Source organism: Balaenoptera musculus, chromosome 17, assembly GCF_009873245.2.
Source record: "Balaenoptera musculus isolate JJ_BM4_2016_0621 chromosome 17, mBalMus1.pri.v3, whole genome shotgun sequence".
In the NCBI taxonomy this organism is placed as follows: Eukaryota; Metazoa; Chordata; class Mammalia; order Artiodactyla; family Balaenopteridae; genus Balaenoptera; species Balaenoptera musculus.
Genome location: NC_045801.1, coordinates 68,201,618 through 68,227,348, shown reverse-complemented (window position 1 = coordinate 68,227,348; position 25,731 = coordinate 68,201,618). Strand labels below are relative to the sequence as shown.

General features: G+C 36.1%; 1 protein-coding gene across 2 annotated transcripts in view; it reads right to left on the bottom strand.

Moving 5' to 3' along the window:
* PPP1R42 (protein phosphatase 1 regulatory subunit 42) overlaps window positions 1-25,731 on the bottom strand; it is a 52,010-nt gene that overhangs the window by 21,352 nt on the left and 4,927 nt on the right. For both annotated transcript variants that reach the window (XM_036830662.1, XM_036830660.1), the window contains exons 2-5: window positions 18,408-18,625; window positions 16,311-16,477; window positions 14,785-14,923; window positions 12,795-12,911 (exon numbers count right to left, since the gene is read on the bottom strand). In XM_036830662.1, the coding sequence (XP_036686557.1) occupies window positions 12,795-12,911; window positions 14,785-14,923; window positions 16,311-16,477; window positions 18,408-18,536 (552 nt within the window). In that variant the 5' untranslated portion in view covers window positions 18,537-18,625. The remainder of the gene's footprint in view (window positions 1-12,794; window positions 12,912-14,784; window positions 14,924-16,310; window positions 16,478-18,407; window positions 18,626-25,731) is intronic.

Genomic DNA, 25,731 nt, shown 5'->3' with positions numbered 1-25,731 from the left:
CCCATGGCACAGGGTTTGATGTCAGCAGCTTTTGGGCAACTTCAATCAATGAGTATAAAGAATGGAAAAATTAAATCCAAAAAATGGAGATGCTGATCCCAGGAATATATACAGAGAAATAAATTAATATTCTGATGCTAACATTCATGTCCTTTGACTAAGCCTTCAGAGGATGATTTAAAATGGACCACAAAAGCACATTTCAAACGACCCGTAGGCAAGTCTATATTCAGGCTTCCAAGAAGCTGTGTCTAGGCATTTTTAATTGCTTGTGTCTTCTTGCTGGAAGTAAAAGAACTTCAGATTTCATCCTCACTCCCTGCATATCTTTCCTTGCTCTTAAAGGCTCTCAGTCTAATGGGGGATATGGTGATATACAATAACAATGATATTAACCATTTGTTCCTTACCAGCCATTCACTGTTTTTTAAATTATGTTCTTTTTTTTTTTAATCAAAGCAATACAATCAACACAGTTAAAGAATCAAATAAGACCATAGGGTTTATAACAAAATGTAAAGAGTACCTTTGGGCTTAAAACAAAACCACATTCAACTTCTTCAGCTATTTCTTTCTTTCTTTTTTTTTTTTTAAACATACATTTTATTTATTTATTTTTTAAAGATTTATTTATTTATTTTTGGCTGCATCAGGTCTTAGCTACAGCAGGCGGGATCTTCGCTGAGGCATGTGGGATCTTTCGTTGCGGCACGTGGGCTTCTCTCTAGTCATGGTGTGCGCTTTTTCTGTTCTCTAGTTGTGGCGTGCAGGCTCCAGGGCGCGTGGGCTCTGTAGTTGTGGCGTGCGGGTTCCAGAGCCCATGGGCTCTGTAGTTTGCGGCATGCAGGGTCTCTAGTTGAGGCGCACGAGCTCAGTAGTTGTGGCGGGCAGGCTTAGTTGCCCCACGGAATGTGGGATCTTAGTCCCCAACCAGGGATCAAACCCACGTTCCCTGCATTGGAAGGCGGATTCTTTACACTGGACCACCAGGGAAGTCCCACTTCAGCTATTTCTATGCACACTTACCTCCACGTTGCTAAATAACAACTGCTATTTATTGATTTTTAAATCTTAAGTATTTACTGAATTCCTACTATGGAAGATGATGATTTAGTTTTCATAAGTATTACTCCAACCCCTACGACTCTTCCCTTCCTCCATCCTGTCAACAGAGTCATACTTAAATTAATAAGATTAATATCCATTGACCATATTACTAAGATCACTTAAGTATTATTCAGAGATAAAGCACATAATGCACAATGGTTGCTTCTTATTTTCCCTAGAGTTAAAAATTGGTTGGTTATTTATTTGCTTAGTTTTCTATGTATTTATCACCAATTCAGCCTGAGGCAACCTGGGCTAGTAGATGTTTTCCTAGGACATTCCTTCACTTCAAATTCCCTTCAGATTCTTTCTGGGAATTTCCTTAACCTTTCTTCTGTTTCCTAGATCCCATGTCTTCCCTTTTCCTATTTTCCTCTCCTGTTTAGGTGGAACACATTTTCCAAGAACTGCCTAAAAAACGTATGTGGGACATAAATTTTTTTGAAACCTTGCATTTTTAAAATGTTTCATACCTCCATAATTGCCTGAAAATTGACTGAGTATATAATTCTAGATTGAGAATACTTTTAACTCAAAAATTTGAAGACATTATTCTACTGTCTTCCAGATTGAAAAGTCTGATAATTCTGATTCCATTTTGATTTCTGATTCTTTGTATTATGATCCTCTTTTCCTCTGTAGAAGCCTTTAGGAACTCTTTACTCCCGGTGTTCTAAAAACTTTTAAGGATAGAGCTGGGTGTGGGTTAGTTTTCATCCACTGTGCTGGCATTTGGGAGACTGTTTCAATCTAGAAACTCATGTCCTTTGGTTCTGGAGACTTTTTCTAATATTAAAATTAACTATTGAATTATAATTTACATATAACAAAATACATTTATTTAAATGACCAAACCATGTACATCCATACAATGACCACCATAATCAAGAAAGAACATTTTTGGGCTTCCCTGGTGGCGCAGTGGTTAAGAATCCACCTGCCAATGCAGGGGACACGGATTCGAGCCCTGGCCTGGGAAGATCCCACATGCCGCGGAGCAACTAAGCCCATGCACCACAACTACTGAGCCTGCCCTCTAGAGCCCGCGAGCCACAACTACTGAGCCCCCGTGCCACAACTACTGAAGCCCGTGTGCCTAGAGCCCATGCTCCGCAACAAGAGAAGCCACGACAATGAGAAGTCCGCGCACTGCAACGAAGAGTAGCCCCCACTTGCCGCAACTAGAGAAAGCCCACGCACAGCAACGAAGACCCAACACAGCCAAAAATAAAAACAAATAAATAAATTAAAAAAAAAAAAAGAACATTTTCAGCATCCCAAAAGATTCACTTATGGCCCTTTCCAGTCAGCCTCTTACCATTCCCATCAGGCAGCCATTGATCTGCTGCTACTATATACATTTGTTTTCACTTTTCAAGAGTTTCATATAAATGGGGTCATACTGCATGTACTCTTTTTTTTGTCTGGCTTATTTCACTCAGTATAATTGGTTTTTTATCCATGTTGTCATGTGCATCAGTAGTTTATTCTTTTTATTGCTGAGTGATATCCCATTGTATGGAACACAGTTTGTTTCTCCATTCCCATTTGAGGAAGATTTGGTTGTTTCCAAAATTACAAATAAAGGTACTATAAATATTTGCATACAGGTATTTGTGTGAACATAGGTTTTCATTTCACTTGGGTGAATACCTAAGAATGGGATTGCTGAGTCATATGGTAAGTGCATTTTTAACTTTATAAGAAACTGTTAAACTGTTTTCCAAAAAGGTTGTACCATTTTACATTTTCCTCAGCAGCGAATGAGGGTTCCAGTTGCTCCACATCCTCATCCAAAATTGATACTGCCAGTCTCTTTATTTTTAGCCATTCTAGTGTGTCTGTAGTGGTATCACATCTTTGTTTTAATTTGTATTTCCCTGATGAATAATGATACTGAGCATCTTTTTTTTGTTTATTGACCATTAGTATATGCACTTTTGTAAGTTTTTGTTGAAATCTTTAGCCCATTTTTAATGTATTGCTTGTCTTCTTACTATAGAGTTGTAAGAGTTTTTAAAAATATATTTTGGATAAAAATTGTTTGTCAGGTACATGATAGCTAATATTTTCTCTCTGTGGTTCACTGTTTCATTAATAATGTCTTTCAAAAAGCAAGTTTTAAATTTTGATGAAGTCCAGTTTATCAATTTTTTATAGGTCATGTTTTTTGTGTTCTTTTAAAGAACTCAAATGTATGTTTTTTTTCTAGAACTTTTATTTTTTAGCGGTTAAATTTGGATATGATATATTTTGAGTAAGTTTTTGTATATGGTATGAAGGGTGAAGGCTCACTATTTGGATGTCCAGTTGTTCCACCAGCATTTGTTGAAAAGATTATCCTTCCCTCATTGAATTATCTTAGAACCTCTGTAAAAAAAAAATCAGTTGAACATAGGTATAGATTTATTTATATAAAGTCTTTAATTTGTTTCCTTGATCTCTGTATCCATCCTATGCCAGTACCGCACTGTCTTGATTATTACAATGTTAAAGTCATAAAATCAGGTAGCATAAGTTCTCCAACATTAATTCTTTTTACCAATATTGTTTTGGTATTTTAGGTCCTTTGCATTATCGTGTAAATTTTAGAATCAGCTTGTCAATTAAAAAAAAATCTGCTGGGATTTTGACTGGGATTATGTTGAATGCATATATTAATTTGGAAAGAATTAGCAACTTAATAATATAGAGTCTTCCAATCCATGAAAATGTTATTTCTCTTCATTTATTTAGGTCTTCTTTAATTTCTCCCAACATTTTATAGTTTTTATTCTATAGCTCTTGCATGTATTTTCTTAAATTTATTCCTGAGTATTTAATCTTTCTTGACATAAATTGTAAATGGTATTTTTAAAAAATATCATTTTCCAGTTGTTCATTGCTAGTATGTGAGAATTGATTTTTTGCATATTGACCTTGTATCCTATGACATTACTAAATTTATAAGTTCTAATAGCTTTTTATAGATTTGTGATTTTAAATATATACCCAATCATGTAGTCTGCAGATAAAGATAGTTTTACTTCTTCCATTCCAAACTGAGTGTTGTTTCATTTTCTTGACTTATTGCACTGGCTAAGCCTTCTATAAAGCAGAGTAAACATCCTTGCTTTACTCCCTGTCTTGAGGGGGAAAGAATCCAGTCTTTAATCATCAAGTATGATATTTTTGTTGATTTTACATGAATGCCAATTATCAGGTTAAGTTCCCTTCTATTTATAATTTGTTGAACTTTTATTTTTTATTTTTTATTTTTTTTTAAATTTTATTTATTTATTTATTTATGGCTGTGTTGGGTCTTCGTTTCTGTGCGAGGGCTTTCTCCAGTTGTGGCAAGTGGGGGCCACTCTTCATCGCGGTGCGCGGGCCTCTCACTATCGTGGCCTCTCTTGTTGTGGAGCACAGGCTCCAGACGCGCAGGCTCAGCAATTGTGGCTCACGGGCCCAGTTGCTCCGCGGCATGTGGGATCCTCCCAGACCAGGGCTCGAACCCGTGTCCCCTGCATTGGCAGGCAGACTCTCAACCACTGCGCCACCAGGGAAGCCCCTGTTGAACTTTTAAAAATGCATTTTGTGCATCTATTGAGATGATCATAGAATATTTCTCCTTTAATTTTTTTGGTGCATCACATTGATTTTTTAAAATATTTATTTATTTATTTGGTTGCACCAGGTCTTAGTTGAGGCAGGTGGGCTCCTTAGTTGCAGCATGTGGACTCCTTAGTTATGGCAGGTGGGCTCCTTAGTTGTGGCATGCAAACTCTTAGTTGCGGCATGCATGTGGATCTAGTTCCCTGACCAGGGATCGAACCCAGGCTCACTGCATTGGGAGCGCAAAGTCTTATCCACTGTGCCACCAGGGAAGCGAAGCCCCCATCACGTTGAGTTTTTGAATGTCAAACCAATCTTTGATTTCTGGGATAAATCTCACTTGGTCATCATGGATAATCTTTTTATATATTGCTGGACTTTTTAAAAAACTTAATTAATTTATTTTTGGCTGTGTTGGGTCTTTGTTGCTGCGCACGGGCTTTCTCTAGTTGCGGCGAGTGGGGGCTACTCTTCACTGTGGTGTGTGGGCTTCTCATTGCTGTGGCTTCTCTTGTTGCAGAGCACGGGCTCCCGGTGTGCGGGCTTCAGTAGTTGTGGCACGCAGGCTCAGTAGTCATGGCTCGTGGGCTCAGTGGTTGTGGCTCGTGGGCTCTAGAGCTCAGGCTCAGTAGTTGTGGCGCACGGGCTTAGTTGCTCCGTGGCATGTGGGATCTTCCCAGACCAGGGCTTGAAACTGTGTCCCCTGCATTGGCAGGTGGATTCTTAACCACTGCGCCACCAGGGAAGCCCTATATTGCTGGATTTTATTTGATAATATTTTGGTAGGGACTTGTGAATCTATGTTCATGAGGGATATTGTTTTTATTTATTTTACTCATTGTAGTTTTCTTGTAATAGTGTTGGGGATAGGATGATGCTAGCCTGATAACAGGAGTTGAGAAGTATTCCCTGCTTATCTATTTTTCTGAAGTAGTTTTCGTAGTTTTGATATAGTTTCTTTTTTAAGTGTATGATAGAATACGTCAATGGAGCCATCTGGGCTTGGAGTTTTCTTTGTGGCAATGTTTTTATTTATAAATATGATTTATTTAATAGATTTACTTAATAGACACAGAGCTGTGATTTTTGAACCACAGCCTCTCTGGTTCAACTTCTTCACAAATTAAACCTGTCCCCTCTAACTTTGTTTTTAAGGTGTTTTAGCCTTTTAATTTTCCCTTCTCTTGTCCTTTAGTTTATATACTGAAATTTCAGGTATGGGAAAGTATTTCATGAAAAGCCTGAAATTTCTCAATCCATAACATGGAAATAAGTTTCTAACAGGTATGTGGGGCTTTGGTTGCAAGAAAAAACAATTCAAATACCTGTTAAATACTCTATTCTGAAATATGCAAAAAACACAGTTGACCAGACCTAATCTCACTATTGCCAAATTCAGTGCATTTCTGTTAACCTCTTATCTGCCCTCATGTCAGCCACTCAACAGCATTCAAGTCAAGTGGCCATTCCCTCTTCCTTAAACCTCCTTTTTCTCTTGTCTTCTCCTACATCATTGACTCCTACTAGTGCCTTCTCATCTAAATGGTCTCTAAATATTGGAATGGCCTCATTTATTTATTTATTTTTTTTTAAATCCACACAAATACAGTCTATTTATTTTCAACAATAATGACAGTGTGATTTAATGGGGAGGGGAAATATTGTTAATAAACAATGTTGGGACAATTAGATATCTATATATTAAAAAAAACTCTGTAAACTTTAAACCCTAATTTATACTACGCACAAAAAATTATTCAGGATGTGTACACATTTGAACATACAAGGTTAAATGATAGGGTTTCTAGAAGAAAACATTGGAGAATATCTTCTTGACCAGTAAGCAAAATTCGTTTAAAGGACATTAAAAAGCACTACCCCTAAGAGAGAAAAAATTGATAAATTGGACTTTATGAAAGTGAAAAACATTTGCTCTTCAGAAGACACTCTTCAGAAAGTTCAAAGGCAAACTGCAAGCTTGGTGAAAATATCTGCAAAAACACTTTTAAACATTTTCAGAACTCTAATGAAAAACTGATGAACTCATAAAAGTGCTAACAAAAGATCAAGATGAAAAAAAAAATTTAATTACATGGGACTGAGTGAACTGATGAGGATGAGTATAATTTTTGTGACTTTCTGTCTGAATTAAAAAAAAAAAAAATCCAACAAGGACTCAGAGGCAAAGAATATACAAATCAATTTTCACTGCAAAGTAAAGGAGCTGTTACAGTGGAGGATTACTGGACTGAATGCCAATATTATGACATAGTATGAATGTGTTTCATGTTTGGTAATTGCAATCATTGTTGCTTTTGTTGTGGTCATCCATGTACAATGCTTGGTGTCAGTCTATTTATCTCTTGTAAAAATAAAATACAGTGTGTGTGTGTGAAAAAAAAAAAAGAAAAACAGACCCTCCCAAAGAAACATATATGAAACGCTAATAACACATTAAAAAAAAAGCTTACATCATCAGTAATTGGATAAGCATACATTAAAACCACAAAGAGGGCTTCCCTGGTGGCGCAGTGGTTGAGAATCTGCCTGCTAATGCAGGGGACACGGGTTCGAGCCCTGGTCTGGGAAGATCCCACATGCCGCGGAGCGGCTGGGCCCGTGAGCCACAATTACTGAGCCTGCGCGTCTGGAGCCTGTGCCCCGCAACGGGAGGGGCCGCGATAGTGAAAGGCCCGCGCACCGCGATGAAGAGCGGTCCCCGCACCGCGACGAAGAGTGGCCCCCACTTGCCGCAACTAGAGAAAGCCCTCGCACGAACCGAAGACCCAGCACAGCCAAAAATAAATAAATAAAATTAAATAGCCTACTTTATAAAAAAAAAAAAACAAACAAAAAAAAACCACAAAGAGACACCACCTTACACACACTTAGATGGTTAAAATTAGAAGTCTAACAATATTGGAGAGGATGTAGAACATCTGGCACTTGGTGGTAAAATGATATATCACTTTGAAAGCTATTAGGCAATTTATTATAGGGTTATATATTCAACTACGTTATATCCCAGCTAATCCATTACTAGGTTTTTACCCAAGAGGAATGACAATATACTGTACAAGAATGTGTATGGTGGCTTTGTTTGTGATAGGCAAAAACTGGAGACAACTCAAATATCCATCAACAGGAGAATGTATAAGCACACCATGGTATAGCCATGGAATAATACTCAACAATAAAACATAAACTACTCATATATGCAACACCATGGATGAATCTTAAAAACATGTGAGTGAAAGAAACCTAACACATATGACTCCATTTACATAATGTTCTAGAACAGACAATGGAAATCAGAACGATGGTTGCCTCTGGGGTCTGGAGAGTTGACTGAAAGAGGCATGAGGGAACTTTCTGGGGGTGGAGGAGATGTTAAATACTTTTTTGATTTGAGTAGTGACTATGTAGGTTTACACATTTGTCAAAATTTGTCAAACTGTATACTTAAAATTTATGCATTTTATTACATGTAAATTATACCTCAATTAAAAACAGAGTATGGGAGAAAAAATTAAATAAAATTGCTTCTCCCTGTCTCCTCTGACTGCCTTTACTTTCAGAGATAACCACCATTAACAACATACATCATATTATTTAGTTCTGTTATAGCACTTCTCCAATTTGTTACATATGTATGCATGTGTATGTATAAGTATATGTATATATAAAATTGTTTAGCTTCCATTTAAATGTGTGGGTTCAGTGCTCATTATAGGTCTTCTTTTCTTTTTTTTTTTACCACAACTTCTCATTCATTCTTGTATGGCTAGATTTTGTCATCAAATTTTTTCTTCTAGGGGATTACTGGGTGCTGTATTTCCTGAGTTCTTGTGAATCCGTGAATGCCTGTCTGACACCTTTACACTTTTTTTTTTTAACATCTTTATTGGAGCACAATTGCTCTACAACGGCGTGTCAGCCCCTGCTATACAACAAAGTGAATCAGCCACACATACACACACATCCCCATATCTCCTCCCTCCCACGCCTTCCCCCCACCCTCCCCACCCCACCCTTCTAGGTGGGCACAGAGCACCGAGCTGATCTCCCTGTGCCATGTGGCTGCCTCCCACCAGCCATCCATTCTACACTTGGCAGTGTATACATGTCTATGCCACCCCCCAACGTCGTCCCAGCCCACCCCGCCCCCTCCCCATGTCCTCAAGTCCACTCCCCATGTCTGCATCTCCATTCCTGACACCTTTACACCTGAACAACATTTTGTTGGGCCTGCAATTTTTGGATCACACTTTTTTCCTTCAGAAACTCACATATGCTTTCCCTTCTTTCCCTGTATTTTAATGTTGCTATAAAGAAACATGAGGCTAGCCTTATTTATCAGCCTTTTAAGTAAATATTTTTTGTTTCCTCTTTTCAGATGCCTAAGGATTCTCTCAATTTTTTTTTTTTTTTAATATTCAGTAATTTACCAGGGTTGATCTTGGTAGTGTTCATTCTGTCTCAAATTTCCTACAACATGGTCTACTTGGAATGTGCTTTTAATTATGGAGATTTAGTTCTTCCTTCATTTAAAGGAAAGTTTTTTTTCCTATTTTATCTTTCATTTTTTTTATACCACTTGTTATATCTCTACTTCAGGGATACCAGTTATCCTTTGTTTAGTGTCATCATCGGAAGATATCTATTATCTTGCAATTATTTTAATGCATTTATCCTAAGTACCCAGGTGCCAGCTCTCTGCCTGTCTCCCATATTGTGAGCCCTAGGGCCTCTGATAGGAGGCCTTGCAGACCATCCAGAATGATCGGATCCTGCCCAGGCATCACCATATCTGCAGCGGGACCTCTGCCCCATGCCCCTGGGAACCAGCCCAAGCTCTAACACCAGCTTTTCAGCAGCAATGGCCTCACCGTGGGCTTGGCCAGGTTTTCCTTTGTCCCTCAGCCCTTCATTTCAGCTCCCGTTTCCTATAGGTTCTGTTCTCTTTCATGCCAACTCAGATCTCAGAAAAGGATCTGGGATTGACCACCAAGCCCCCTTCTCCTAAGTTGCCCTTCTAATTTTTTAGGTCCCAAACTCTTCCCTGTGTTTTCAGACCTCAGACCAAGCTGTGGGGAGTTGAGGGGTTTTCCCACTGACTGCCCCTATGTGTTGGGTGGTCAAACTTACTCATCTTGCCAACTCCTTGCAGCCTATTGGTCTCACATCTCCAGTCTCAACCCCTATGGCCCTGATTCCTGGGAAGCACCTGTTCTTTTCATCCAAGGGGGGGACCTTCAGGAGTGCTGCTCCGTTCCCTACCTGCCCACTCACTTCCCTACCTGCCTACTCTGAAGGGCACCTGGTTCCTCACTCATCAAGGTTTCTCCTCTCAGGCGGTTAGTGCTCTGCAGAAGCCTCATTTATTCTTTATCTTTGTCTGTCACCCAGTCCTATGACTCTTAAGTATCATTTAAATGCTGTTGACTCCCAAACTTTCCAATCTTGCTTTTCCTTTGAACTCCAGATGCCTACTTTACACGTGCATTTCAATATCGAATCGGCATCTCTATAGAAGGAATTCTTTTATTCCTTCCCTTGTATCCCCCAACTTGTAAAGGCTACCATACCACTGTCTCCTTAGTTCCTCACACAAAAACCTTGATTCTTCTTTTCTTTATTCCTACACATCCTACTAATCAGCAGATTCCATGAGTTCAACCTAAATATACCTTCAATCCATCCACTCCTTTTTATCTCCAAGCAGCCATCTTCTCTTACTTAATCTTTGCAGTAGTCTCCCAACTGACCTTTTTGCTGTCATTCTTGTAACCCATTCTTCACATAGCTGATAGGGAAATCTTTAAAAAATATAATCTTTTCGGTGACTTTCTGTTGCACTTAGAATATAGTCTACTTCATGACCATGGCCTAAAAGGACCTTTATTCTAAGTGCAGTGACTTTCTGTTGCACTTAGAATATAGTCAGCTTCATGACCATGGCCCCTATACCTTCCTTTCTAATCTCACGTTAACTTGGCCTGAGAGAATCATTGTAGGCAAAATAGCTTGGTTTTAATGTCATTCAGAAAAACTTCCTTTGGGAGTATTTATAGGCTAGCATTTTTGTCCTGTTAAACTCTCCTTTTCTATTCAGAGTTTAAAGCATAATAGAATAAGACTTTAAAAGTAATGACAATAACTGCATTGAATCTTGGTAATTATGATAATTAACAACTAACCAGATCTTTCAAGATATATTCATATATTCACCACTCATTACTGAACATTTGCCAAGCATTGTGCTTAGAACCTGGCCTTCAAAAACATTTAGGGAAAATACTTATCTTGCAGATTTGGGAGGCTGGATTTCTCCACCATTCTCTCCCCAGGAAAGGTGAGCTGCTGTCTTTAGCCACTCTGTTTCCATTTCCCATGGGGTGAATGTTGAACACTGTGCACATCCCAGGTCCTCTCTACTTAATCAAATACCTAAACTCCAGGCTCTGTCACTTTGAATAGGACCACATATATAGTATACAGTATCTTATATAAGACTACCCATCTATCACAGTATGGATACAAATACTGTGAAATCATAGGAAAATTAAATAATTCTGATGAATACAAAAATGCCCAATGAAAAAGCGTAGAAGAGCAGTCTAAAATTTAAAATATTTTGAATGCAGAATTGATCCCATGAACTTCTTAATTCCTTCATGTTGTAAGTTGAAATGACTAATTGAGTCATGCTTCCTTATTTCTTTTTATTTGAAATATCTACCATGATTGTTCAATGGCATTTTGAATATTTTGGGGAATTCATTTGTAGTAGAATAATATTTCTTTTCATAATTATCTACTGCTTACAGTAGTTACGAGATGAGCCAGGTAATAGTCCTGAATTTGGAAACAAGACCAGGGGTAACTTTTTTAGGGTCAGAGGATAGCTGTCTGAAAGTGGTTTTGAAATAAGAGCTCTGTTTATGGGAGAAAGAAGCCTATTCTTCCTTCTATGGTCCTATGTAAAGAAATTATATCACAGGGCTTCCCTGATGGCGCAGTGGTTAAGAATCTGCCTGCCAAAGCAGGAGACACAGGTTCGAGCCCTGGTCCAGGAAGATCCCACGTGCCATGGAGCAACTAAGCCTGTGCGCCGCAACTACTGAGCCCGCATGCCACAATTACTGAAGCCTGTGCACCTAGAGCCCATGCTCTGCAACAAGAGAAGCCACCACAATGAGAAGCCTGCACACCACAATGAAGAGTAGCCCCCGCTCGCTGCAACTAGAGAAGAGCCCATACGCAGCAACGAAGACCCAACACAGCCAATAATAAATAAATAAATAAATTTATTAAAAAAAAAAAAAAGAAATTATATCATAGCCCACCCCATTGTCAAACCAGAAACTGTGAGGTTTTGGCAATGGTTAAGCTCACAGATGACTGTTTCCAGGAAGCCTTCCCTAGCCCCAGGCTAAGTTAGTGATACCACAATACTTATGAAAACAGAATCACATTGTAGTCTTATCACTTGTTGACTATGGGTTTTTTTTTTAATCCCTGGGACTCTACTCTTTCTTCCTCTGTTCTTTCAATACATGGAGTAGTATAGTACCCGGCAAATGTGTAGGTGCCCAATACATGTTTGAATGAATGAGTAATTGAATGAATATGGCATGATATGGCATAACATGACATGAATATAGCTAGTGCAAATTAGAATAAAGATCCAGGTGTTCCCCAAAGAGGAGCAGCCGGGAGAAAGTTCAGGTCTAATCACAGTTACTAGAAACTCATTCGTTGGGAGATCAGAGTTAAGGGGCAAGAAATCTAGTCTCCAGAGGGAAACATTTGATAGAAAAATAATATAGAGTGGAAAAAGTATATACTTCCTTCTCAGAGAAACATTTTTCTGTTGGTGAGGGATGGAGGCATTGGGGTATGGAAGAGAAAACCAGGTAAGACAGCAGAATTATGCAAATAAATGCATTAAGAAGTAAAGATTCATAAACTAGTTTTAGGACAAATTCAGAATAGTTTAAAAAGTAATACATTTTATAGTTATTTAGCAAAATAAGTATTTTTCAATCACAATTTCATGTAAATATTAAAACATTTTTCCTTTACCTTACCTTCACATGCAGAAGTTGGTTGTCAACTGCTATGAGCTGATTAAGATTCTCCAGTATTTCTAAGTCTCTTATGTCATCAATATTATTATTGCTGATATTCAATATAGAGAGGGATTTCTGTAAGAAAGGTAACTAAATTAGGGTTAATAAATAGTCTAATTAAATACTATATATAGAAACAAGAAATCCTAATCTGTGAAAAATTAAAAATTTATCAGTTCAGGCTGTTTTGCTCTTTAGGCAAGAAAATAAAAATCCTTGGAGATTATGTCATATCTTTTTTCAGATGGAATTTTTAGAACTATAGTAATTGTAATGTAACTTACTATTTTTGTCTAAAGTTCCTTTGTAAGTCCAATTTTTCTCTTCCAAGATATAAGACAAATTTATAGAAAGAAGCCAAGAAAGAAGCAAAGAGAGAAAAAAGATGTCCCAATAAGCAAATGATAACACAATATAGAAAAAATGGTTATTTCAGTTCAAGCAAATTATCATTTTGTGTTAAATATCACTAAGATTAGGGAGAAATAATTTTTTGTTTGTTTGTTTTGGGGTTTTTTTGGCCACATTGTGTGGCTTGTGGGATCTTAGTTCCCAACCAGGGCTCGAACCCGCGCGCCATGCATTGGAAGCGTGGAGTCTAACCACTGGACCGCCAGGGAAGTCCCTGGGAGAAATAGTTTTTATCTTTATTTTTCTAAATAGGAAACATGACCAAGAATTGAAAGAATATCTGATTTTTATTTTTATCTCTATCTCTCCATATAGTTTTCTCTTGGTAATCCATATGTTCAGAAACCAGTTAAAATAATAATTATCTAATTAACAAGAAGTTCAACATCAGCCGTTAATGAGGACATAAATATACAATAGAGCAACACTAAATCAGAGCCATCTTAAAATCTAAGGCCCGGGATTCTCTACCAATATGGAGACTACCCACCCAGGTGTCCACACATAGCTAACCTTTAGAGAAGATACTTCCTGATACTTTTTAAGACCTGATGTACAGCTTAAAAAGTATACCTTATATTTAGAATTTCAGAATCTGCTTGAATCTGCAAAAATGAGCAAGCAAAAAAACGTTTTCGGTAATAATCTGTAATAAAACTATCCATCTCCACAGTGGCGTGAGTCTGCTTGGTTCAGCTGAGGTTGAGCTGAGACACAGTTGTTTCTATGGGATAGTAGGGAGGGTAGGACAGAAATCAGATCACTCCTTTCTTTTTCAATTTATAGCACTACCCCTCAATTGTTATAAATTTCGTTAAAAAAAACCTTCTGTTGCCCTCTGTTTTTGGGCCCTCTAAAGTAAAACCAACGAAATCTGTTCCATTTACATTCCTTGCCCCAGAATTGAAAGTAGCATATCCTATCAAATCTCATTTTGAGGATCAGTAAAAGCCTCCACGGCACCCTCTGGCTCCCTGCTTCTCAACTCATTGTGAAACATCTATGTGATTTGACCGGTTGTCAGGTGACAGCTGGAACCTCATATCTGTGCTCTCAGTTCTACCTGCTTTGGATGAGGCAGAGCTGTACGTAATGCAACCTACAATCAAATCAGGATCCAGGGAAAAAATGACTTATCATTATAATGATTCTCTAGGTTGTTTAAATTTTTCCAAATAACTGTGCTTTCCTCTTTCCTTAGGCTTTTTTCCTAAAATTTTAAGTTTTGAGTCATCATGCTCACACCAAGGTCAAAATAGGAATGAGTTAACATCTGTATTAGAACTTCACACTTTATATAACCTTTTCTCATCCTTCTTTTGATCCTTCCAGTTACCCTAGGGGCAGGAATTATTATTCCCATTTTATAGCTGCTGAGTCTCTGAGAAATTATGTAGGAAAAATTAGTTTTAGTTCTCAAATTCTCAACTGGCCATATAAACATGCAGAGTATTACAATGTCCAGATATACCTTCCTTTTTTCATTATAAGTATTGGTCACTATATTCTTTGTCAGAATACTCAAATGTGGCCTTACTGCCAGAGAATGAAGAGTTCTTGGATCAAACAGGAGCTTTTCTCCAAGGGGAAGCCTCTGACTCTCAACATGAAGCTCTCTTAGTCCTTCTAAGCCTTCCAAGCCTTCTATGACAGCAATGTAGTTGCCTCCCAGATATCTGCAAAATATAAACCATTTTTAAATTTTATTTTTTATACAGCAGGTTCTTATTAGTCATCCATTTTATACACATCAGTGTATACATGTCAATCCCAATCTCCCAGTTCATCACACCACCACCACCAACCCCCGTAAACCATTTTAAAATAGACATTCTGAGAGCATCATGGTCTAGAAGTGATAAAAACATAATAACAAAATCATGGAGCTATGTGAAAATTATAGGGTTGACCATTGAACATTGTTGGGGGTGTGTGGTTAGGGGCGCTGACCTCCCTGCAGTGGAAAATCTGCATATAACTTATAGTGGGCACTCTGTATCTCTGGTTACTTTGCATTTGCAGATTCCACCAACCATGGATCATGGCTCGTGTAGTCCTGTATTATTTACTATTGAAAAAAATCCATGTGTAAGTGGATCTGCACAGTTCAAACCTATGTTGGTCAAGGGTCAACTGTACGTGCAGAATGTTCTCTTTATATTGAATCAATGAAAAGTTTATTTATTTGATTCTTACACTTAATTAAGTCTGAGAAATGTTTATTTTTTTAAAGTGAGAGAAATAGTCCTGTCTACCAGTGCTCCTGTTGTGTTGAAGTGCATAAGAATCACCTGGGTCATAGGTTTAAAAATGAAGATTTCTGAGCTTAACCTCCAGAGATTCTGATTTGGTTACCTAGGTTGGAACCCAGCAATCTGCATTTTTTAATTGACATATAGTTGATTTACAATATTGTGTTAGTTTCAGGTGTACAGCAAAGTGATTCAGTTATATATATATTTTTCAGATTATTTTTCCATTATGGGTTATTATAAGATATTGAATATAATTCCCTGTGTTATATAGTAAAGCCTTGTTGCTGATCTGTTTTGTATAGCAATCTGAAGTTTTAATAAGCATCTTCCACCCCACTTATTTTCCCCATTCTGAGGCACTTGGCCTGCTTTTTGAGAAGTACTGATCGTTCCTCCAATCTGGGGAAATTGGATCCACTGGACCTCATTGTTTAAAATCATCATAGGCAGTAAATGCCTTTTACAATCACGTCTATATCAACGTTACCAGCTCTATGACCCTGCCCTTTTGAGATGTGTGATTCTAAAAGGCACAGAACTCATTTGGGTTTCATGGAAACTTTTTTCACCAGTTGAGCCTAAATAAGCAGGTTTCAGGTATCCCTATAAGCCCTTAAGACAACTCACCCTCTTTCAAAAGAAGTTATCAGGGTTAATAAAACGCAAATTGTCAAGTGTTACATGTATAACTATTTAGTACTAATAATACTGCAAAAGAATAAAAATGAGGCAGATAAAGGAAATGCCTGCATGCAAAAATATTACTGTAATGATGACAATTACATTACTTAGAAATAAAAGCACTTACAGTTTTTCCAGTTTCTTTAATGACCCGAGGTTCTCTATACATGAAATACAATTGTTTTGTAGGTACAAGTGGGTCAGATTTGTGGCATAATTCAGGTTAGTGATTTGACTAATACAGTTATCATACAAATATAAAACACTAAGATTTTTGCAAAGAGAGAGGTCTTCCTAAAAGAAAAATAAAAACAGGTGATACTTAATTTCTCCTGAAAACTTGTGTTTTTAAGAAAGTTTTTCACTTAATCATTCTACACATTTCATTAAGGTTAATATAAAAGAACAGAATTCCTCTGTTCTTAACACAGTCAAAATGAGATTAGAATGATTACAAAATTAGTTCTAGGTTTTAGTATTCTGTAACCTTATCAATAAAATTGTGTTTGTTAAGAAAGATTTTCCTAGGGCAAGCAGTTTTCCTTGGAAGCAATTAGGCTCCTCTGGAAGTTGAAGCATCTAACAAATTATTGCTTCAACATTATGAATCAGGGCTTAATCTTTCTGTAGGATTGGAAATAAACTGTTGTGGTTTATAATACTGAAAAACCACTGGAAGTCACCTAGATATTCAAGAACAATGGATTAATAAACTATGATAATGCTATTGAAGGGAATACTGTATAGCCATTAATTATCCTTTAATTTCTTTAGTAATATCTTGTAGATCTCATAACAAAATGAAAACAGTATATTCAACATGACCCATTATTGTAAAATTATATGAATACATGCCTAGAAAAAAGACTGAAAGGACATCACCTAATGTTAACATTGGTTTTCTATGCATGGAAGGATTTCAAGTCAATTTCTTTCTTTTTATATTTATTTTTATATGTATTTATATGTGTTTTATAAATGAACACCACTTACTTTTGAGGTAAGAAAATAAAGGTATTTAAAAGTCTGTCATTTCTTGTGTGGTGGTAGAGTTAGTCTAGAGTAAGTAGGGAAGAGGTAAAGTGAAATTCTGCTCAAAATATCTCAGCTTTCATTAAGTCACAAGATCTTTTAAAATACAGCCACATCTTAGGAACCGGTTGGAATTATTTAAACCAGTTTGCTTTCGTCCTAACAGAGGTCCTCCACACTGAAGGAGCACTGATTGTGAGGGGCCAAAAGTACATTAAATGTAAGCTCTCCGGAGAAAGCTGTCTGTGATGGTATGATGAAGCAGAGTTCTCTGGGCAATAAAAAGGAAACATGAGGTTTGGGCAGTTAGGGAGAAGGCTCACCTGGAAACTGGAAAGGAATATAGAATGGGAGCTGAAGAAGGTCTCTGCAAAAAAAAACCCCTGACTGTCTTAATTGACAATTTTGCCTGGAGCTTTTGTGTTTTTTTCATTCATTCATTCATTCAGTAAATATTTATTAAAGCACTTAATATGAGTCGGGCACCGTACTGGATAGGGGATTTAGAGTGATGTGAAAAAAAAAGACATGATCCCTGCCCTCATGTAGCTTATGCTTCCAAGAAAATTTTGCTTATCTGTAGTCTTTAGCATTTTATTGTAGACAACGGATACCAATACAAATGGCCTAAAAGGGTTATTGCTGCCTTTAAAATTTCCCAAATTAAAGCCAAAAACTAGCTTAGCACAGAGAAAATTAGCTTAGCACAGAGTATATATCCAAGTTAACATAATCTTGTCTGATATAACTGACATGGTATAACCTATATTTATATAACCAGTCAAATTATGTGCAAAAAGATGTCACTGTTCATGTTTTGAAATATGGTACTTACATATAATTCTTAATATTTTGATATGTTAAAAATTCATATTCCAAGACTTTGGAATTATCCAAAACTAATTATCTTTGAAATTATTTTCCAGCATATACTTCCAAATCTAGTTTGCTATACTGTAAAGAATTTTAGGGGAACATATATATTTAACACATATATTTAACAATTACAATGGTGTATTTTATAGAGGCTTAATTTTTAAAGTTTAACATCACAAGCAGGAAACTAAAATAAAAACATAATATAAAGCTGACTAATCAAAATATAATTAAAAAGAAGGTATGCCCTGATACCAGTTTCTAAACTTTACATTGTTAATTATATAAAAATAGGAAATAATTTCACAGTTCTTACAATTGCATCTATATTTTTGGCTGAAAAATTTATATGAGTTATTTTCTTCAGGTATTGTAAAGTGGTTTCTTCTTTTCGGGGTTTAAGATTGCTCTTTTTGGCAATTAGATCCAAGGTCAGTCGAACCATGATTTCTCTATAAATCAAATTCTTGGCAATAGCTCTCTTCTGGTACCATGTTAAGAAGCAGGTTTAGGTATTGTTTTATGCCCAACTTTCTAAAAATTAAAGAAAAAAAGGAGTATTATGTACATAGCAATTTAGGAAAAATTATTTTGACTCACTCTGTAATTTTCTCACATAAAAACTATTTGATAAACTAGTTCATAGACATTTTTAGGGATATTTAGGTTTTTTCTAAGTTTATAGCCTCAATTTTTTTCATAAAAAGATTTGAAACACCAAAATTGATTAAATCACCATACACATTCACTTTTACTTTTAAATCTTTTCCTCTCCCTAGTGTTGACTTGTTATTGTGGGCATCTTTTAAAGGATTATTTTTCTCTCTTGGAGTTGAAAATGACCTCAGTATCATTTAGTGTTCTCACATGAAGAAACTAAGGCCCAGAGAGAGATCTGTCTCAAACCACTCAAGTTAGTGACAGTTGAAAATGAGACCAAGTGATCATACTTATTAGTCTCCCAAGTCAGAACACATGGTATGAAAACCTTGAGCATATTCACAGGACAGTGGTGAAAATACTTAAAAATGGAGCTGGCCTTGACATTTTATGTTACTACAACTGTAATCCAGAAAGAGGCAACATAATGCAGTGTTTCTCAACCCAGACTGCCTGGGTTCAAACTTTGGCTCCACTGCTCACTGGTTAGGCAATCTTGGGCATGTTACCTCAGGTTCTTATAAAAGTAGGATAATGGTACCTACTTGCAAGGGATATTGTGAGGATTACATGAGATAATCATGTACAGAGTACCTGGTACATAGGTCAATAAATGTTTGCTGTCATTGTGCTACAATTGTTTTGTTCACAGATAACTGTTCATTGTTTCACCTGGAATATATTAAGGCTGTTGAATAAGGAAAACATGCTATTAATAAAATATTGCTTTATGTAAGATATCCATATGTGGTCCATAAGTTTGAGATAACCTATTGTTTTCAATCATCCAGAAAGTATAGCTATTTAAGTGATAAATATCCCAGTTTCCCCAATTGTGTTTTATATTCTCTTATTCAATATGTAACCAAAAATACAGTTTAAAATTAAGCATTTTTACTCCAATGTATCTGGAATTTCACCAACCAAACACCTCAATTTGTGTGGTATTCTGGACGTGAAATAAATGCTTAGGAGGAAAAAATGAATTCAGTGAAAGATAAATTTGTGTTCTCACACATTGGCATATAATTACCCAGGCTATATTATATAAAATGCCCACAATAAAGTATTTTAAGATATAGAATGTATCCTTAGGCTCTTCAGAATGCAAGATATAATCTACAGAATAAAATTATGAAATCTTCATAGATTTTTGAAATTTCCATAAATTCATTATTTTTATAACAAAAATGTAAGCTTATTGTTTACAGATGAAATTTCAAACATGACAAAATAATATTCCGAACAAAGTTTCTAGTTAAGTATAAGTAACTTTTCTTAATCTTACCTTAAAAATATTTCATGATAAAGAATAACACCACACCCATGAATCCATAGGTCAGCTGAAAATATAAAACATTACAAATACGTTTGAACCCCTCTATATCTTTCTCTCGCTCCATTCTCAAATTTAGGGTTTATTCTAAATTTAGACCTCCCTATTCATGTCTTTATACTTTTGCTACAGCTATGTGTGTATCTAAACAATATATGGTACTGTTTTTTACATTTTTACAGTCACAAATGGTATTATTTTGATTCCAACTTTATTTTTTAAAAATATTTTGGTTGTGAGAATCATCGGAGTTGATGTGTATTAGCTCTAGGAAATATGCACTGTTGTATAAAATCCTATTGTAGGAAATGTATTTCTTCTGATGATAGATTTTTTGGTGTTTTAATTTTTTGCTTTTGCAGTGTTGCTTTTATGGCTCTTGTATATACAGCATCTTTAGCACATGTGCAAGAGCTTCTTTAAGGTTTAAAACTAAGGATGGCTGTTCCTGACATTTTCAACCTTACTGTATATTGCCAAATTGTTCTCCATAGAATTTTACCACTGGCAGTTAAGAGAGTTTCTATTGCTCTACAATGTGGTTTACACCACTGTCAACCTTGATATTTGCAGTTTTTAACTTTTTGCCAATCTGATGGGTGTGATATATCTCATTGTTTTTCTTTTCTTAGAGATTTTTATTTATAAAAATGAAACAAAAATGGATTTGGATTTGCCATTAGATGAGAGTCTTTTCCTGTTATTGACCATGTGGAATTCCTTTTCTGTTAATTGTAGTTTCTTATATTTTGCCTATTTTTCCTTTTGGGTTCTGTTTCTATAAATAATTTTTAGATACATGTGTATTTCTATCAGATACTAATATTTTATTGATTATATAGTAGCAAATATCTATTTCCAGGCTGTAGCTTGTCTTTTCTCCTTGATTTTTCAGTTTGTTTTTAATGGCATCTTATAAAAAATGGAAGCTGTATTTTTTTAATATAGTAAAATGTATCAAGAAATTTTTTGCTCATGTTTTATGCTTTTTGTAGCTTATTAAGTAACTCCTTCCCTATCCTAATTTTAGGAGAAAGACCTATATTTTCTTCTAAATATATTAAAATTTTGCTTTGCACATTTTGGTCTTAATCTAGAATTGATTAATGTATAAGAAGTGAGATAGAGACTTAATTTTATTTTTTTCTTATGGAGAACCAATTATCCCAGCATATATACATGGTTCATTTCTCGTCTATTCATTTATGTATCTATCCCCAGGTCAACCCTGTCTAAATTAGTACAGCTTAATAATATCGCTCCACCTTGGTTAGTCTTGGTTCTTAACTCTTTTTTATTTTCCAATTTTTTTATTGTGGTAAAATATAAAATTCACCATCTTAACCATTTTATAAGTGTACAGTTCAGTTTTACTAAATACATTTATAATATTATACAACCATTGCCACAATCTATCTCCAGTACTCTTTTCACCTTGCAAAACTGAAATTCTATCCCTGTTAAATAATAATTCTCCATTCTCCCCCCTCCCCCCTGGCCCAGGTAACCACCATTCTATTTTGTCTCTATGATTTTGATGACTCTAAGAACCTCATATAAGTAGAATAATATTTTATTTTTGTTACTAAGTTTATTTCACTTAGCATAATGTGCTCAAGGTTCATCCTTACTGTAGTATAAGTCAGAATTTCCTTCCTTTTTATGATTGAATAATATTCCATTGTATGTATTTACCAGATTTTGCTTACCATTCACCCATCTATGGACATTTGGGTTGCTTCCATGTTTTAGCTATTGTGAATAATGCTGCTGTGAACATGGTGTACAAATATCTCTTCGAGACTGTGTTTTCAATTCTTTTTGGTATATATAAAGAAGCAGAATTGCTGGATCTTATGGTAATTCTACTGCTCATTTTTTGAGTAACTGCTATATTGTTTTCCACAGCGGCTTTACCATTTTACATTCCAACCAACAGTGCACAAGAGTTCCAATAACTCCACATCCTCACTAACATTTGTTATTATCTGTATTTTTGATAGTAGCCATCCTAATGGGCATGATGTGGTATCTCATTGTGGTTTTGATATGCATTTCCCTAATGATTAGTGATGTTGAGCATCTTTTCATGTGCTTATTGGCCATTTGTATATCTTCTTTGGAGAAATGTGTATTCAAGCCCTTTGCCCATTTTTTAATCAGGTTGTTTTCTTGTTGAGTTGTAGACCCCTGTCAGGTGTATGATTTGCAAATATTTTCAAGTTCTTTGCCCACTTGAGGTTTAAGAGTTCTCTATATATTCTAGATATCAATCCCTTATCAGATGTATGACTTGCAAATATTTTTCCCATTCTCTGTATTGTCTTTTTACTCTGTTGATAGCACAAATTTTAAAAATTTTCGTGAACTATAATTTGCCTATTTTTAATTTTGCTGCCTGTGTCAATGATGTCATTTCTAAGAAATCATTGCCAAATCCAGTATTGTGAAGCTTTTGCTCTGTGTTTTCTTGTAAGAGTTTTACAGTTTTAGGCCTTACATTAGGGCCTTTGATCCATTTTGAGTTAATCTTTGTATATGGTGTTAAATAAGGGTCCAAGTTCATTCTTCGCCTGTGGATATCCAGCTTTCCCAGCCTCATTTGTTGAAAAGACTGTCCTTTCCCCATTGAATGGTCTTGACACCCATGTCAAAAATCATTTGACTGTATATGTGAGGTTTACTTCTACGCTTTCTGTTTTATTCCATTGGTTTATATCTCTGTCTTTATGCCAGTACCGTGCTGTTTTGATGACTATAGCTTTGTAGTAATCAGGAAGTACAAGTCGTCTAGCTTTGTTCTTCTTTTTCAGAATTGTTTTGGATATTTGGATCTCTTGAGATTCCTTATGAATTTAAGGATACATTTTTCTATTTCTGCAAAAAAACAAAACAAAAAAACCAAACCCATCATTGGGATTTAGATAAGGCTTGCATTGAATCTGTAGATCACTTTGGGTATTATTGACATGTTAAACAATATTAAGTCTTCCAGTCCCTGAAGAGGGGATATGTTTTCATTTATGTCTTCTTTAAATTTTTTCAACAGTGTTTTGTAGTTTTCAGTGAATAAATCTTTCACCTCTTTGGTTAGTTCCTAGGTGTTTCATTCTTTTTGGTGCTACTATAAATGGAATTTTTTAAAAATTTCCTTTTCAGGTTGTTCATTGTTTGTATATAGACACGCAACTGATATTTGTTGACTTTGTATCCTGATACTTTGCTGGATTCACTTATTGGTTCTAACATTTTTGTGTGTGTGTATGTAATCTTTAGAGTTTCTACATATAAGATCATATCATCTGCAAACAGAGATAATTTTACTTCTTCCTTTCCATTTCGGATGCCTTTTATTTCTTTTTCCTGCCAAATATTTCTGGCTAGAACTTCCAGTGTGATGTTGAATAGAAGTGGTGAAAGTGAGCATTCTTGCCTTAGAGGAAATGCTTTCGGTCTTTCACCATTAAGTCTGATGTTCACTTTGGGTTTTTCATATATGGCTTTTATTATGTTGAGGTAGTTTCCTTCTATTACTAGGTAGTTGAGTGTTTTTATTGTGAAAATTCAGGTTGTTGAATTTTGTTAAATGTTTTTTCTGCATTATGTGTTTTTTTCCTTTCATTCTGTTAATGTAGTATGTTATGTTCATCAGTTTTTACATGTTGACCATCCTTGTATTCTAGGAATAAATCTCACTTATTCATGGTGTATAATCTTTTTTTTTTTTTAATAGCTACTTTATTTATTTATTTATGGCTGTGTTGGGTCTTCGTTTCGTGCAAGGGCTTTCTCTAGTTGCGGCAAGTGGGGGCCACTCTTCATCGCTGTGCGCAGGCCTTTCACTATCGCGGCCCCTCCCGTTGCGGGGCACAGGCTCCAGACGCGCAGGCTCAGTAGTTGTGGCTCACGGGCCCAGTTGCTCTGTGGCATGTGGGATCTTCCCAGACCAGGGCTCGAACCCGTGTCCCCTGCATTAGCAGGCAGATTCTCAACCACTGCGCCACCAGGGAAGCCCTGTAATCTTTTTAATATGCTGCTGAATTTGGTTTGGTAGTGTTTTGTTGAGGATTTTAGCATCAGTGTTCATAAGGGATATTGGTCTATAGTTTTCTTTTGTTGTAGTGTCTTTGTCTGACTTTGGTATCACAGTAATGCTGGTCTCACAGAATGAATATGAATGTGTTCGTTTCTCGTCAAAGTTTGGAAAAGTTGGAGAAGGATTGGTGTTTTTCTTAAAATGTTTCATAGAATTCACCAGTGAAGCCATCAGAGCCAAGGCTTTTCTTTGGTGGGAGGTTTTTGATTACTGATTCAATTTCCTTCCTAGTTATAAGTCTATTCAGAGTTTTTATTTCTTTTTTTAAATAAATTTATTTATTTATTTATATTTTTGGCTACGTTGGGTTTTCATTGCTCTGTGTGGGCTTTCTGTAGTTGCAGAGAGCAGGGGCCACTCTTCATTGCGGTGCACGAGCCTCTCATTGTGGTGGCTTCTCTTGTTGCGGAACATGGACTCCAGGCGCGTGGGCCTCAGTAGTTGTGGCACATGGGCTCAGTAGTCGTGGCTTGCGGGCTCTAGAGCACAGGCTCAGCAGCCATGGCACACGGGCTTAGCTGCTCCGCGGCATGTGGGATCTTCCCAGACCAGGGCTCGAACCTGTGTCCCCTGCACTGGCAGGCGGACTCCCAACCACTGCTGCACCAGGGAAGCCCCAGGTTTTTTATTTCTTCATGATTTAGTGTTTGTAGGCTTTGTGTTTCTAGGAATTTTTCCATTTCATCTAGGTTATCCAATTTTTGGCATACAATTGTTCATAGTACTCTCATAATCCTTTTCATTTCTGTAGAATTGGTAGTAACATCCCCGCTTTCATTTCTCATTTTAGTTATTTGCGTCTTCTTTTTTTCTTAGTCCATCTGGCTAAAACTTTGTCAATTTTGTTGATCTTTTCAAAGAACCAGGTTTTGGTTTCATTGGTTTTCTCTCTATTATATTCTGTATTTCATTTATCTATGCTCTAATCTTTATTATTTTCTTCTTTCTGCTAGCCTTGGCTTAGTTATTTTTCTAGTTCCTTAAGTTGTAAAGTTAGCTTGTTGATTTGAGATCTTTCTTGTTTTTTCTGTCAGCATTTATAGCTATAAATTTCCCTCTTAGCATTGCTTTTCTTGTGTCCCATAAGTTTTGGTATGTTGTGTTGTCATTTTCATTCATCTCTCAGAATTTTCTAATTTCTCTTGTGATTTCTTTTTTGATCCATAAGTGCATTGCTTATTGTTAATTTTCCAATTTTCTTTTTGTTACTGGTCTTTAACTTTATCCCATTGTGGTTGGAGAAGATACTTTGTATGATATCTATCTTTTAAAATCTATTGAAATTTAATTTGTGGCCTAAGGTATGGTTTATCCTGGAAAATGTCTCATGTGCATTTCAGAAGAATATGCTTGCTGTTGTTGTTGGGTAGAATGTCCTGTATATATCTGTTAGACCTAGTTTCTTTATTATGTTGTTTAAGACCTCTATTTCCTTACTTTTGTTTGGTTGTTTTATCCATTATTGAGAGTAGAATATTGAAGTCTACAATTATTACTGTAGAACTGTAATAATTTCTTTCTTCAGTTGTCAGTTTTTGCTTCATATAT